The sequence below is a fragment of the Falco rusticolus genome, chromosome 7 (genome assembly GCF_015220075.1).
Source record: "Falco rusticolus isolate bFalRus1 chromosome 7, bFalRus1.pri, whole genome shotgun sequence".
NCBI lineage: Eukaryota > Metazoa > Chordata > Aves > Falconiformes > Falconidae > Falco > Falco rusticolus.
Genome location: NC_051193.1, coordinates 45,379,340 through 45,394,706, shown reverse-complemented (window position 1 = coordinate 45,394,706; position 15,367 = coordinate 45,379,340). Strand labels below are relative to the sequence as shown.

The following is a 15,367-nucleotide window of genomic DNA, read 5'->3' as shown; positions in this document are numbered from 1 at the left end:
GACTTGGAAAAAAACTTCCCTGAGGATAGTGAAGGGAATTGAAGTAAATAGGCAGTAGTTGTGGAGTAGAACATACTTTATCTTACTCTCACTCAGAGTGCATTTATGAGAGTTAAAAATCCAGTAAGCAGCTAACTTTCCCCAAAGAAGGTTCATCTGTTTGGAGTAACCTTGAGTCTTCCAGGCTCTGAGGTAATGGAGGCCTGCCACTGGCTTTGAAAGTCTTCCTTCATCAGAAGACACCCGGAAGCAGCCTTCTGTCTCTACGTTCAGCACACCTCTGTGCAGTCCCTTTGTAGAAGACAACAAACTGTTATATGTGGAGGCAGTTCTCTAAATGGTGAGAGCAGATGTAGTTTCTGTCAGTAGCTGATTTTGTTCCCTCTCCTGGTCCCTACAGAAATGTCATCTCCCTCCCTGAAGACTGGTGCATACATCCTCATTGGTGTTGGGGCTCTCACCATGCTGATGGGGTTCCTGGGCTGTCTTGGAGCAGTCAATGAAATTCGATGTCTCTTGGGTCTGGTGAGAGAATTCATGCTATGTTTTAGATCCAACCTTTAATACTTTTCCTGCAAAATATCTGTTGAATTGTAGCTGGGGCTCAGGTCTCCTGGGGATGGTATTTCTGCTAGGTTAACTTAAATCCAATTCTTAATTTGCACACATCAAATTCTCCAGCAGTTAACAGGTCACAGCAGCAGTTCCTCAGACATTACTGATGATGAACTAATAACTCTGCAAAATGAGAGAGGATGTCACTGATACTTTCTGCAGACAGTGGGTTGAGGACTGCCAACTGAGGAGAGATTGCTGCAGGTGACCCGGTACCTTGCCCCCACCTCTAACCCTGACTTCCCAATTGGCATCATGCTCTCAGTGGTGCAAAGGCAAGTATCAAGGGCAGTGAGAGAGAAGAGGAAGAGTGACAGTGTCCTGCTGTGCTGCAAAGTTCAGCCTCTGGAAAGTGCAAGAGTTGAGAGAGAGATTGCTAGGAATGTCCTTTATGTCAGCACCTCCTGTCAAATAGTTAATCTATTGAAAATTTTCTGTTATGGATGAGATGACACTAGCTTGTTACACCTCAGCCTGCTACTTTGTATTCAGAGCACATATGTATAGGTAACAAATTATGGCCGCATTGTGTGTCCTGATACTAGGAACATTAATGTAATGGTAGTAGCTGCCACTGTTTAAAAGTAACCTCAGATGTCAAACTTCTCTTAAAAGCAGTTTTCTGGTGAACCTTAAATTTAGATCCTCAAACAAATAGCATTTTTTTAAAAAAGCAATTTACTTTAAAAATATTTTTTTAAAAAAGTTGGGTTTGTAATTCTTGCTATGGAGGCTTGGGGTAGGCAGAGTCCAGCAGATGGAGGTCAGAGTGGACTAGGAATGGAGTTGGGAGTCTGAGAGGGAGTCCCAGTTGGAATAACATACGCAGAGGGTGCTTGTAAACCCTCACCCTCCTGAAGTCTTCCTGTTGGCATGATGGGAGAAGCACTGAAGTGCACTGGCCTGATGTAGATTCTTGTACTTAAGCTTTCTACTGGGGAGAGCATCATCGACAGCAGAGCTTGGCTGCAGGCAAAGGCGTTGTCTCAATGTTGTGACTTCTCTTGCATATAAAATCTTACTACTACTTTGTGCTATTATGTACAGACCTTTCTGAAGGCTGATAGTGGTCATCTGTTCTCTTTTGTTTCCAGTACTTCACCTGCCTGATGGTAATCCTCATAACTCAGGTTGCTGCTGGACTGGTCATCTACTTCCAGAAAGAAACAGTAAGTGTTTCTTACCATGCATATTTTCCTTGGTCTTGGTTTTGGGGAACAGGAGACACATAGAAATTCTTTCTTCCAAAATAGGCTATAATGTTAGCAGACATAACTGGATTCTTCTTTCCTCTACCCCAGCTCAGCAGTTTTGCTGTAGTTCGTTGCTTCTGTATCTGCCAGCCTCAGTAGTGCTACCTTCTCAAGGACTATGAAGCTGTGTTTGGTATGCAGGCTTTATTTTTGGGTAGTGGGAACAGTAAAAAGAAATTCCTGAAAGGCTTTTCACCACACCTCCTCTTGATCCTGCTACAGACTACTATTTGGGCATGTAGTAGCAGTGATTACTACCATGTTGCTTTCACTAGTGCCTTGAGGGGTTACCAGCCTGAGTGATTGCTTTTCTGACTGGCCTCCTCCTTGTGTCATCATGTTCCGTCCTTTCAGTCCTTTTGCATCTGTATGTAAAACTCTCCTTGAAAGAGCTGTCCCCTTTCACCAAGAGCAAACCCAAGTGCCTGACAGTTTCTGTACTACAGATTGAGTTTAAAGCCAAGTGGTTTAACATTTTGAAGTGGATCTTTTTGTCAGGAATGCAGTTTCACAGTGTGTGCTTCTAGAGCTTCGAGTAGGCTTGGTAGTGTAAAAGGAGTAACATTTGAGCTACTTAAGTGCATTGCAACAGCCCATCCTGGCTATAGGTTCTCTGGCCAGGGCAGTGCCCGGTCAGGCCTCCAGCTATTTGACAGCTAAACTGGGAGCCAGATTCACACATTGGGAGCAAATTATAACTGTGGGATTGTTGCTGGTTTCTGTCCTGATATGCAGGTTCCTGGCACCAGTTGTGGGTAACCCTGCCCCTTGCCACATAACTAACTGTATATCTGTACTGCTGCACAGCTGTGCTTGCTTCCCTAAACCAACCCTCCTGCTAGGTGGTTACAGAAAGCAGGTGGTTGAAGAAGTTATGGATGGGGCCTGGTGGTGAAGTTTGAGGGCAGGGGAAAGGTGCCTGACCCCAGCATAGCTGATACGAGCTTTGTACAAGTGTCTGTGGGACTATGAGCAGCTGTTGACTGGGTTCCTTGCCAAACGTGGTGTGAATGTAGCTTGCTGTCTGGGCTGGCTGGAGCTGAAGGAGAAACTGAAATGTTGGCTAGCTGGTGTGTAAAGTTACAGCTTTAAACAAGCTGCTGATTCTCAACAAACAGCTCTGAATAATGCAGAGGAGGAGGTGTGGGGATGGGCATTTCCCTGCAAAGGGGAAGTGTGACTTGTTTGGCCATGAAATTTCATACTGCCTTTGGTATTTCTCCTCCCGCTGTCACTCTGCTCTAGAGAGCTCCAGCTTTTGAGTTTCATTTTGAGGTTCATTTGAACCTCAGTTAGACCAGGGAGAAAATAAAGTGCTGGAGGTTATTCTGCACAGCCCTCGGAGCTGGCATGGCTGAGGTCATCACTTACACAGATCCAGCAGAATCGTAGGGGAAGCTGGGCTTTGAACAGGTGCTCCTGTTGAGTCCTCAGCAGAAAAAAAACCCACCCCAGCTGATGGAAAAGCTCTTCCAGAGCTCATCTATTTCAGGGATGCTCTGAAGTATCTGCCTAGAGCACTAAGAAAAACAGGAAGGTCTTGGCCAGCCCCCCCCCCCGCCCCCGGCTTTGTGGCTGCGCTTCAGTGATGCTATGCATGTCGCTCTGCTTCACTTGATGTACATCATCCCAGGGCAGCTCAGAGCACAGTGAAGCAAACTGAAAACTGTTCAAGATCCTGGCCCTAGATACCTATTGTGTTCATTCTTTCTGACTTCAGAAACTTGGTTAGATATAAACCAAGGAATAACAAGAGTGGAGGAATGGATCTTGGATCCAGAACGTTGCAAGGTGATACTCATTCCTCTGCTTCTTGTAACTGAAGTATTTATTTCTGCACTGCAGGAGAGTAGACAGGATGACAGGATTATTGTTGTATTCTTCTCTACCTGCCCTTCTCTTATTAGTAGAACAGATTCACTATTTTTTGTTGGAATATCTGTTCCTTTTCAGTGTCAAAATCCTTCCCCACCCCTGACATGTGAGGTATGCTGCAATAGAGTTCGTGTAACTGTAAAAGGCTGAGTCTGACAGGAAGGCTGCTGCTTTGCCTCCGCCATGCGCATTGCTAGAGGAATGCCCCTTAAGACTGGAGTTGCCCAGTACTACTGGGAGGATCCATTTCCCTGCATCTGTTGATGACTGAAACTGTGGGGTGGGTTATTTTTAGGGATGACAGAACAGTAACATCACAAATGTTGCAAATGGCATTCTGCTTTGTGAGTTGAATCTTACTACTCGCCCACATCTAGTGGATCACAAGCCCCTAAGTGTGTGAGAACCTGGGCAGGGTCTCTCTTGGCCTAGTTCATACAGTTCTCTGCAGCTTGGCTCTAAGTGTCTTGAGCAAAGGAGAGCTATGGTCTCTTGGGAATTGCCCTGCTTGCTAGCTATTGTTTGCAGAAAACAGGCCTGTGTGATTGCATGCAGTGACTTGTCTGGGGTTATGGACTATGCATTAGTTTCAGAATCTGAAGTGACTGGAAGGGGTGAGAGCTTCCTCCTGGTGTTTTGAGCATTTTTTTCGTGTGCAGGCTAAATGCCAGTAAATGCTGGGGGAAGAATCTAGCTTTAGCCTCAGACAGAGGGGCAGGGTAGATGACCGATGGTGTCTAACAGTGGAAGAAGCCTACATGATTCATTCTGTGATCAAGGCTGGAATCAAAGACCTGTGCTCTTGCCTTTAGTGTTCTGCTTTCCCCAGCTCCCTCTTCGGTAAGCCTGTGTGAAGGGGGGACTGACAGCCTGCTGCTTTCTGGCAATGGTCCGTGGCTTTGGTGCCTAGGCTTTGAATGCCATGGCTGTGGGTTGGTGGGGCAACCACAACTTCTGGCACCAGGCTAGCTAGAGCTGGGAAGCAGCAGGAGCCCAGAAGGCAAGGGTAGCCGTTTCTTGGAGCAATCATCCTCCACGCAGCACTGAGTTCTGACAGGCCTTAAATGAGTGAAGATGTTGAAAGCCTGCCTAAGTGTTCAATATGCCTTTCTAGCTTGTTGCTCTTCCAGTTTTCTTCTGCCAAGTTCAGAAAGGTGATCAGCTGCAGGTGCATGTGTTTCCCCTCGGGCTGCTCTGCCGGTTAAACCTGTGAACAAGCTGCCTGTGTGTGTGCTCTCCGGAGCTGTGCTATTGTTTGCTTAATAGTCTCCCCTTCTCCAATTACTTTCTGAAACACGTAAGAATGCCTGAGTTTTTCTTTAATTGAAATGCCTCACTTCTTGAAACCAGAGGTGTTTTTAAGACTTGCCTGTTCTTGTGTAAGAGTAGAAGAGCAAGCATAGAGCTTCCCTGTGCAGTTGTGATTGAGGACATCTAGTTCAGGCCCTGTCTCTGCTTGTGGTGAGGTCCTGGGCTGGAAATCAGAGGCATTGCCTGGGATTCTTGCAGAAGTAACATTAGGCTGCATCTGGACTAACAGCTAAGGGGCTAGATGGGCCCAGGGTAGGACAGCAAACCCAGCTCTCTTTGCCTCCCTCTGCTTGTGGAGCAGCAATATGTGGAAGGGATGAGGGTGGGAACTTTGGAGGTTCAGTAACTGATAAGGCTTATGACAGCAGCCAAGGCCAATCTCATTAGTGAGAACCAGGTCAGGTTGCCTTGATTTGAAGGGAAGGAAAAGGGGAAGCAAGGTAATTAAAAGGGGAAGAGCTAGACATTGTGGAAGAAACATCGTGCAGCTTCCATCTGTCTGGACTGATACAGCTGGTCCCAGTGAGCTGAGCTGCAGTTTTCCTAGGAAGAAGAGTTGCTGATGTAGAGAAGCTTCTCTGTTACACACAGTAGACACTGCTTCCTCTTGCTGTGTGTCCCTGGGTTTGCCATGGTCACTTGCAATGCTTAACGGTAGAAAGAAAGGGATAAAACAGTTTCCACTGATCGGAAAGATGCTGTAGCATCACAGGCAAAAAAGACGTGGGATGGGTGCATCCTAGTGCTCAGGCTGATGTAACTCTATCCCATCCCTCAAGTAGTCTAATGACACTTCTCTCCAACTTCTTGTGGTCTGGGTCTGTCCTTAGCAGTAACAGCTGTCATCATGTACGGGCTAGCTGAGAAGAGCTTCAGGAGGAGGTGGGAGGAAGATGGTGAAGGAGTCTGGGTGGTAGCTTGCACCTCTCATCAAACTGAAAGGTGTAAGTATCACTGGATTAGGAATGGGGGTGAAGGGATGATTTGATACACCTGAGCTTGGTGATAACTGTTAATGAGCAGTTTAGATAGTTGTAGTACTTCCTGTCTTAATATAGACTGCTGTATGTCAGAAAACCTAGCTGTATAGAGGAGCAGAGTGACTCATACTTTCCCTGAGTGGTGAAGATGAACTGCAGTGACTGAGATTCTGGACCAGAGTCTCGCTTACAGTGCAGAGTTAGAAATATATTACCTGTGAGTACTTCAGGCAATGTTGTCTTTCAGCTTGCGCTTATTTTTCACTTCTGTCTCATCTGGGGCAAGCAGCAGTTGTTCAGCCTCTGTCTTACCAAGGTAACCATACCCAGTTCTGTTTCCTTATTGCTTATCAGGTTTGTAGCTCTTCTCTGTGCCTGGGCAAGGACTTGCTTGGAAGTACCGATGCTTTGGCTGTTGCAGTGCATAGCGCATAGCAAAGCTGCAGTCTTGCCTTCCCTTTAAGACTGAGTCTGTATGTATCAACTTATCTGTACCTGTTACTTTTTGCAGTTAGCTTTTTTTGAGTGACTGAAGCTGCGTATATGTACCCTAAGCCCTAAAGAAAAGGCTACAAGGAATTGACTAATCTGTCTTGCCTTTCTTCATTGCCAGCTGAAAGAAGAGCTGTCCCACATAGTTGGAAGTCTGATTGAAAAGTATGACCCTTTGAATGAGGATGAGAGGAACTTACAAGATGCATGGGACTATGTGCAAACACAGGTGAGTCATGGGGTGCAGCAAGAGGCAGATGATGCTATTTGTCAGTGCAGTCAATGGCCTTTAAAACTAGGCTGAGGACAGGGGAATGGGTGTTGCAAGAGGCAGTACTATAGCACATTGATCTGGCTGATCTGCGAAGTTGTCTGTGAGGCTGGGTGCCTGCAGACTAGAAAACCGTGTTGCTTGCTATTACTAGGTAAGATCCTGAACCATTCCTGCATACTGGCTGTTAGGACTAGCTACTATTGGCTGCATAGCCTAATATGTGTAGCCTATCAAATGCCTCTCCAGCACTTCTTGTCTGCAGGGCCTCCGGAACACTAGCCTGTGTGAAAGCCACAGTGTGTACTATTTTTGCAGCAAGTAAGGTCCCTAGCTTATTGCCAGGCAAGCCAGCAGCACTGCCTGCCTTACTACTTGGTGCATGTTGCTTGCTTATTGTGATGGCTCTTCTGCAAGTGTCAGTGTTCTTGGGAGCCATCCAGCTGCCCATGGTTTCTGTTTTAGCTTCAGGGTCAGCACTTGAGCAACTAGGTCAGTGTTCAGGCACACTGGAGTCATGATAGCTGTTTACTGCCAAACCACAAGCTTGAGAGCTAGCTGGCTGTTGTGGTTAAGTACATGCCCAGCATGGGACTGATGCGTAGTAAGTACAAGTAATAGCATTTTTCTTCTATCTGTTCTTCAGTCTGCAAAACACTGACCTGCAGTATTGCTGCTCCTTGGAGACAGAATGGTTTATTTATGTTTTTTCACTGTAGTTGCATCTCCTTGGTAGTGGACTGAAGAGAAGCCTCAGTCTATTGTGGAGAGAGGATCCTGCTTGAGCTTTTCTTTTAATGTGGAAACAGAAGAAGGCATCTTTGTAGAGGTGAAGAAGTCAAGCGTTAGGACTGTAATTCCCCTTATGCACTAGAGTTAGCATTTGAAAAGGGGTGGGTCCTCTGTAGACCAGTCTTGGAGTAAAAAGTCCAAACCTCTGGGAGGCAGAGGTAGTTTGTTCTGGAGGCTGGGTCTTCGACACTTCTTTGGAAACCAAATGCTTATCCTGGCGTGGGTGTTCAGCTGTTTGTACTTCTCATGTCTGTTACGTCAGACTGAAACATTACTTTTCTGAGCAGAGGGGGACTTTCCCTAAACTTCCACCTCAGGTTTGATAGCCTTTCTGCTCTGTACCACAATGCAAACACGGATCCATTCTTAAGATCTTAGTCTTTGCTGGACTTCCCGATGTGCTTTCCCCTCCAGCAATTGCAGTTTTATCACGTGGCTGTATAGGAATGTAAATGTTTCTTCAGATGGAAAATTTTTCTCATCCCATCTTCCAGCCAGTCCCAACTGCAGTCGGGCGGGTGGGAATGCAGCCGGACTGGCTGGGGATCGGCGGCATGTCAACGCCATCATGTGGTGGCTGCTGCTGTCCCCCGGGGGCCACAGCTCAAATCAGCAGTACCTTGCAGTTGGGAACTAGATAACGGAAAGCTCCTGCTTTGTGGCTGATCAAAAAATGTGTGCTACTGAAAGAAAAAGAAAGTCTCAACGTTTAAACCTATGTGAGTGGCATTGCTAGAGGAAGACTAGAAGATTAGGTAGGAATCCTTTTGAGATGTCTGTGAATACATATGTTGTCAACACATTAATTTCTTGCCTGCCTTGCTTCTCCCTCACCAAATCAATCTGCTGATGATGAACTGGAGGGACTGAAATAATCCTCTCAAATGTGTCATACAGGACAACCGCCCTCCTCCAGCTGACCCACTAGCGACATCTGTTTTGCACTTTTACCTCTGTCTAGCATTGTTACTTGGAGATGAGATGAGCTTTGCTAGTATTTAATCTGCAAAGATTAATGAAAATTACTCTAAAATCGATGTCAAGCTGTATGGCCTGCTGAAGTCTGAGTATCTAGGCCTCATGCAGTCAGGCTGGTGGAGGAGTCTTATTCTGACATAACTGGTGTGCTAGAACTTTAGGGATGACCTGTGTATATTATAGTCTACTATTCTTCTAAGTCTTCTAGAAGTGGTCCTTAAATTCTTGTTTTGTTGGCAGAGTGATCCTTTGCTAGGAAGTAATGCCCCATCTTCTGGACAGCCCTGTGCATAAGTTATCATCTGGTAACCAGGGTGATGATCTAACATAACTAATTCATGCAAACTTTATGGCCTGATGGGTTTTGTTACATGGAGAGCTCCTGTACTTTCTGCCTCCACTGCCTGTTAGTTTTCACATGTGGTATGTTACCAGTGCAAAATTTAAGACCGTGATGATCTCTCTCTGCTTATTAGATCGCCTGTTGTGGCTGGACTGGAGCAAAGGACTGGGAAAATAATGTGATTCTTATCAACCAAAGCATGACTGCGTATCCCTGCTCCTGCTCCAATAGCTCCAAGGACTTCCAGGTAGATAGCGGTTTTTGTAATCTGGACGGCTCTGTCAATGGCACTGCAACGTCTGCTGAGTGGCCTGTTCATGAGCAGGTGAGTGGGTATGTCTGGACCCTGTGAAGCTTCTACTGAAGTCACCATCTCTTTGTTCCTTTGGGAATTATTTAGAGGACTTTCTTCACATCAGTATTGCTTAAAGTACCTGTGGAAATTTGGACGGGGGAGGACAAGGGATCCTGTCCTTTTCTGCTAAAGCGTCTGTGAAACTTGGTGTGGCATGTAACGGGGATAATCCCTGCATGCACATGGAGATGTGTTACGTATTTTCCAGTCTTGAGATACTTAGATTTGTGCTTCTTTCTCTTGTGACCTTGTTTTCTCCACAGGGATGCATGGATGGTGTAGAGAAATGGTTGAAGGACAACCTTGGTGTCATTCTTGGAGTCTGCACTGGTGTTGCTGTTATAGAGGTAAGTCACACCCTGATGTGAACCATACTGTCTTACCGTGGAGACTCTTTAAAAGGCAAAGCTATTTTTTCAAGTAATAGACACCTGGTTTAATGGCAGTGCAGATCTAGCCCTTGGTTCTCTCTGCCTGGAGCTTTGAACTGCTGCTTTCATTGGTTGGATTAAATGTTTAACAAAGCCCTGTCTACTTGCAATTCCTGCTGTTGCATCTGATGCTTGGCAATTTACTGTGTGCGTAACCAGGAAGAATGAGACAAGCAATGCCCCACTAGTGAGATCCCACTTGTTGCCTTGAAAAGCCTTGTAACATAGATTCCAGGTGAAGGCACATGTTTTTGCAGCAAAATATTTTTGTCATCCTGATTATTGCGTTTTCCTTGCATTGGGGACTGACTGTGTTCAGCTGTATGGCTTCATCATCCTTTCTCCCTGCCTTATCTGTCTGATTGCTGATTTTTGTTCCCATTCCTCATTATTTATTCCAGCTGCTGGGGATGATACTGTCCATTTCACTTTGCAAGAACATACACAGCGAAGACTACACCAAAGTGCCCAAGTCTTGAGTTGGCTGACTCCAGAGCTACGGCACCACAGAGAAAGGAGCAAACAGAACATCCCTGTCTCATACCCAGACTGTCCAACCATTGACCATTATTCCTGTGACATCCCATTTCTGACACAACTCTGCTAAGAACTATTAGAGCTGCAATACAGCCTGATTTTCTGGCAATAGGGCCCTTGAGCCACTTGCATCCTGCCTCTGGATTGTTTCTACTTCAAGAGCAGAACTTGACTATCTCGTATCACATGAGACACTGTTTAACCCAAGGGGACAATACTTTTGCTGCCTGCTCCATGTTAATACTATCCGTATCTCCATTCTACAACCCACTGCGCCTAACATACAATAACTCCTTTCCCACCTCGTTCTCCTCCCACATATCTTTCCCCCTATCCCCAGAAGTCCCATCTGTGTCCCATGAGCCAGGATGGCTGTTGAGATGCCAGTGCTTTGGTTGCTTTGTCTACTTCACTGACTTGTGGCAGTAACTAGTTATGCTTTATAGGCCTTCTCTTACCTTGCTGCAGTTAACCTGATTCTGCTCCCACTATGCATTTTCTAGCCTAGGCTGTCATCTGAACTATGGAGTGCTACCCTCATACTTGTTTCTCCTGCTTCTGGAGTCAGCTACACATTGCCTTCAGCAGAGTTCTTCCCTTTAAGTGTGGTGAGAAGCTGCCAGGAGGGAGCCAAGCCTACGTGTCCTTAGTGTGGCATGGGAGATTGTGGTGGTAGTGCTCAGCTGCTTCTGGAATGGGTCCCTTGGGTTCTGGATTTAACACTTACATGTTTCTCCCACTTGCCTCTTTACCTTTTCCTCTTCCCCCCTAGCACTGCTACGCTGACTCCTGTCAGCTTGGAAGCACTTCAGAGACTGCTGCATAGTGTGGACCCAGCCCCAGGCTGTCTCTGCTGGTTGCATTCTTGGGTTGCCAACTTTTATAGAGGTTACAATTCACTTGATTCTTCCGCTGCCCCTTTTACGAATGTAAAATTTGTTAGCTGTGGGTTTTAATTATGAATATGGAGGGATCTGACTGGATTGCTGTAGCTGTATATTGGAGATAGCACTGCTACCAGTGCCCAGGTTAGGTTCTGTAGTTTGGATGCAAAGATAAGCTGCTTCTGACTCCACTGTGGACTGGAGCCCTGACTGCATCCTGAGCTCTGTCTCAAGTACAAGTGCTGCAGCAGATAAGTAGCTGGTTCTGCAGTCGTGCAGGTGAGTGGTTTCTGTACTTAATGGCTGGGCTGTTTGCTCTATTCAGCCAGCAGCAAGGGGTGGTGTAGGGCAGAAGTAGGAAACTTATGTGAAAAACTGCCCCATCTTCTTGGATAAGGGATCTCTGTGCAAATCCTCAGTCTTAGAGGTGGCTTGGGCACAACAGATTTCCTGCAGAATCACCGTGACAGCAGGAAGTTGTATGAGAGCAAAGTGGATGGTCCTTGCCTGAGACCTGATACGAGGTACTTGGTGAGAGAGCCTTTGCCTTACAGAGGTGGTCCCAGGACTGTCTGTTGTCAGGGGTGGAGTTGTAGAAATAATCCTAGTAGCAGTTCCAAGGGATGGCTTCACTACCTGCTCAGTTTTCCTTCTGGGAACAAAGGCTTGCATAGGGGACCAGGGCTCCAGCAGTGGATCCCTGTTCTGTCCTGATCTGTGGACACAGCAGTGATTAGGGAGAGTAGATGTGACTGGGCAACTGGTTTTTATGGAGGTCTGATAAGGCTTTCCTGTTCTGAGACACCTGCACGCTCCTGCACAGATCCTTCAAGCTGACCTTTGCTATAGCGGAAGGCACCCTTCTTAGCAGTAAAGCTTGCTAGCTTTTGTAGCACAGTCTATTCTCTAACGTGTTCTTATTTGTAAGATTCTTGTTCAGTTACAGACGCCAATGCTGAGCAGCAAGTAAAAAGGAGCCAGTGCTGGGTTTCCTTTTTGTTTTTTGTCTGGTTTTGGCAACATCTTCCTACTGGAAGAAATGCATGTACAGATATAAAAGTCTAGAAGGTGAATATTTCTGTAATAAAGACTTTGCTAAAAAAAGATATATATGCCTATTACTTGTGCATTGCAGTGGTTTCTCCTTGCTTCCTCTCCACCCCCTTCTACTTTACATACAAATCACTGACACCTTGTTTGTTCAAGGTAGTGAAGGGCCTGTCAAAAGCTGTTCTGAGGCCCATGTGTGAGGTCAGTGTGGACTGTGGAGATACTGACCAGTAGATGGAGGTGGCAATTTTACTAGGCTATATTCTAGAGTAAACTTTGCCTCGTTTTGTGAAATATACCTGTCGTAGGGTGAGCTGACTGAGTGGGAGGTCTTTTGAATTACCTGCTGTTTCCTAAGCTAAATGATCTCTGTGTTTGAAGATGTCACTTCAAATCTGTACAGTCTGCACTATCTGAAGTCATAAACCACAGGGACTTGACTGACAAAACAGAAGCTTGCTGCGATGCCCACAGTACATGCAGCTCTTGCTAGCTTAGCTGGATCACTTTTTCCTCTTCCAACTCACCTTCATTATATACCTGTCTCCAGGCTGCTATTTAAAAAAAACCAAAAAAATCTTAGCCCCTGCCCAGTCACTGTGAGGAGGAAGAAAGCTGCCATTTTTGTAGGCTATGCAGCCACACACTGGGCTTGACTGTTTGAAAAGCTCCTGAGAAGCACATAGAGCAACTGTATGAATCATCTTACTTCCCTCAGCTAAGCAATTGAGAAGCAAATAGGAGCTGGATCTGAAAATCCCTTCAGATCCTGCTCCGTGGTGGTGTTCCTGGCCATTTAAAATGGCTGTCCTTAGAAGGACCTACGTTAGTGTGCTGATGGAGTCAGGAGCTGTTGCTTTAGGAAGTAATAAGCATGACCTGTCCTCATACATGCTTGAAGAGACAGAGAAGGTGCTGCCAGCAGATACTGGTAGCAACCAGTCCGAAATCAAGACTTCGGTTACCCTGACCAGCTGAGTGCAGAGCGAGAGGTGCTTAAATGGATCCTGGACTGGACCCACAGCAGCGTGCAATGATGGTCCTGATCGGTGAGTACAACGTGTGCCTTTAGGCTGTCCTGGGCTGCGCTTGAGGAGAGCCTGGTTCTTGGTCATACGGGTTCTCCCCTCTCTCTGGCTGGTTTCCCAGATAAACCTGCTTTAATCGGGTGGCGATGCTTTCCCAGGGCCTCACGATTTAGAGCGCTGCACTTCATGGCAAAGCTGCCAAACCCAGATGGCTGCTGGGTGGGGACGGGCACTGCTGGTTCTCCTTCAGCCTGATGTGGAGGTGGAAGGAGAAAGGAGGAAAGGTGAGGACTGCTGCTTGTCCCCAGCTGGCTGAGCTCCGTGGAAACCACTTGCATTTGGCCACTGGAGGGAGGTGTTCCTCCAAGAAAACCCAGCCCGGGTGCCGCATTATCGGCTAGTCCCTGGGGAATGAGATGATGACATTGATCGCTTCCTTCTGTTCCTTGTTACTCCTGGCAGCAGGGTAGCTACAATAACTTGTAATTACAAATGTATTCTCCTCGTAAATGATTTGTGCTGCGTGCTTGGCATTTTTAGGGATAATTTTCCCTTCCATTTCTTGGGAGCAGCGCACTGTTATTTTGTTGCATGTCTTCCACCACTGTATCTGGGGTTTGCCTGTTTGTTGGGTTTCTGCCCTAAGTAGCTCTGGAAGTTCAAGACAGTATGAGGAGCCTCTCCTTCTGCTCCTTTCCTCATCCCCATCCTTTTCCTGTTTTCCTCCATCCTCCTTTCCTTTGTGTGGTCAGCTTGGGAGGAAGCAAGGGGCATTTGGTGCTTATAAACCTGATCTAGAAAGGATTCCAGGAAGAAAGTACTCGGATGTTCTGAGAACAAGGAACCTGCTGCTGCTTCTTGGGCCAGGATCCCAGATCATCTCCAGAGTAAAAGTTTGCCACTGGAACTAGAAATCAGAATAGCACTCAGACATCTTGGGAGCTTCAGTGTTTGTCTAGCATAACCCACGGCGCCAGCCTCTGCAGTAGCTCAGCACATGGAAGCATTTTGTGCATAACCAATAAGCTGTTACATAGCTGTCCCAGGCCAATAATTAATATTGCAAGAACATAGCTGTGACCTCCCTGTGGCCTTAAGCAAGGCCCCTAGTAATGAACTGGTGACGTTCCTCATTCCGTGTGATCACAGGGAAGTCAAAGCTGCCACGATCCTTTCCACGAGCTGTTTTTTCCTTCTGCAAAGGTAAGAGGAATTGCATTAGAGTGGGTAGGGGCAAGCCTGTAGGTTGCAGTGCATCTTGTTTTCTTGTGATGGTTTCTGCATGGCGCATACTCAAATGTAATGTGTGAGAGTTGTTCTTTCCTCTGTAACTCTCCCACATGTGGTGGTGTGGCTGGTCCCTGCTGGCTTTGCTTACGAATTGAGGCTGAATTTGGTCGACTTCAGAAAACATCTGATTTCTGTCTGCAAGGCAGGCTGCAAATGGTGTCATCAGACTGTGTGACTTGGTTGGGGAAGGTGAGGAACAACAGCCACAGGGGCTCATTGGTGAAAAGCCAGATGACCCTGGGATTCCCACAAATGCTTTTTCACAGCCAGTTGCTGCCACTCAATGCCATAAATGGAGAAAATACCCTCAATTATTCATGGTCTGGCTCTAACCCGTTAGCCTCTGAGACTCTTGGCTCTAGCCTTGGCCTTTTATTACAAAGAATAAACCTCGGTTAGCAGCCAGGATTTCTGAATGACATTTTAAACCAGGTTGATACTGAAAACTTGCCAGCGTAAAATCTACTGCCGTGGAAGTCTTCAGATACTTGTAAGCTGGCAAAAGGTCCTTAGCAAAAACGGTGCTATTAGTGAACAAAAGCTATTAGTAAAATGTTGCTAGTAAAGCTACTAAGTATGCTTTAGCCATTTATAAACAGTTTCTAGCAGGCATGCGTTGGTAGAGCACACACCATTTTTTGCCTTGTGGCAAGAATTTCTTCTGCCAAACATGGGGAGTTACTTTCTATGTAGGCAGTGTAACCCTAGCCATACATTCTTCTCAGGTATTAATTTTCTGGTTTCTGTCTTCTAAGCTCTTAATAATACAATTGGCTGGGGTGTACTTGTGCTGTTTGGCTTTTGTGGGGAGGGATTAAGGGAATATTGGATGCTCTGTATCTGGAGAAAATACATTCTCAGTTCTCCAGGCAAAAATATTAT

General features: G+C 46.2%; 1 protein-coding gene across 3 annotated transcripts in view; it reads left to right on the top strand.

Moving 5' to 3' along the window:
- Positions 1 to 12,238, top strand: part of CD82 (CD82 molecule) — a 41,404-nt gene extending 29,166 nt beyond the window's left edge. For all 3 annotated transcript variants that reach the window (XM_037394110.1, XM_037394107.1, XM_037394109.1), the window contains exons 4-9: positions 401 to 525; positions 1,710 to 1,784; positions 6,648 to 6,755; positions 9,044 to 9,235; positions 9,529 to 9,612; positions 10,098 to 12,238. In XM_037394110.1, coding sequence (XP_037250007.1) covers positions 401 to 525; positions 1,710 to 1,784; positions 6,648 to 6,755; positions 9,044 to 9,235; positions 9,529 to 9,612; positions 10,098 to 10,175 — 662 coding nt within the window. In that variant the 3' untranslated portion in view covers positions 10,176 to 12,238. The remainder of the gene's footprint in view (positions 1 to 400; positions 526 to 1,709; positions 1,785 to 6,647; positions 6,756 to 9,043; positions 9,236 to 9,528; positions 9,613 to 10,097) is intronic.
- Positions 12,239 to 15,367: the final 3,129 nt, after the last annotated feature.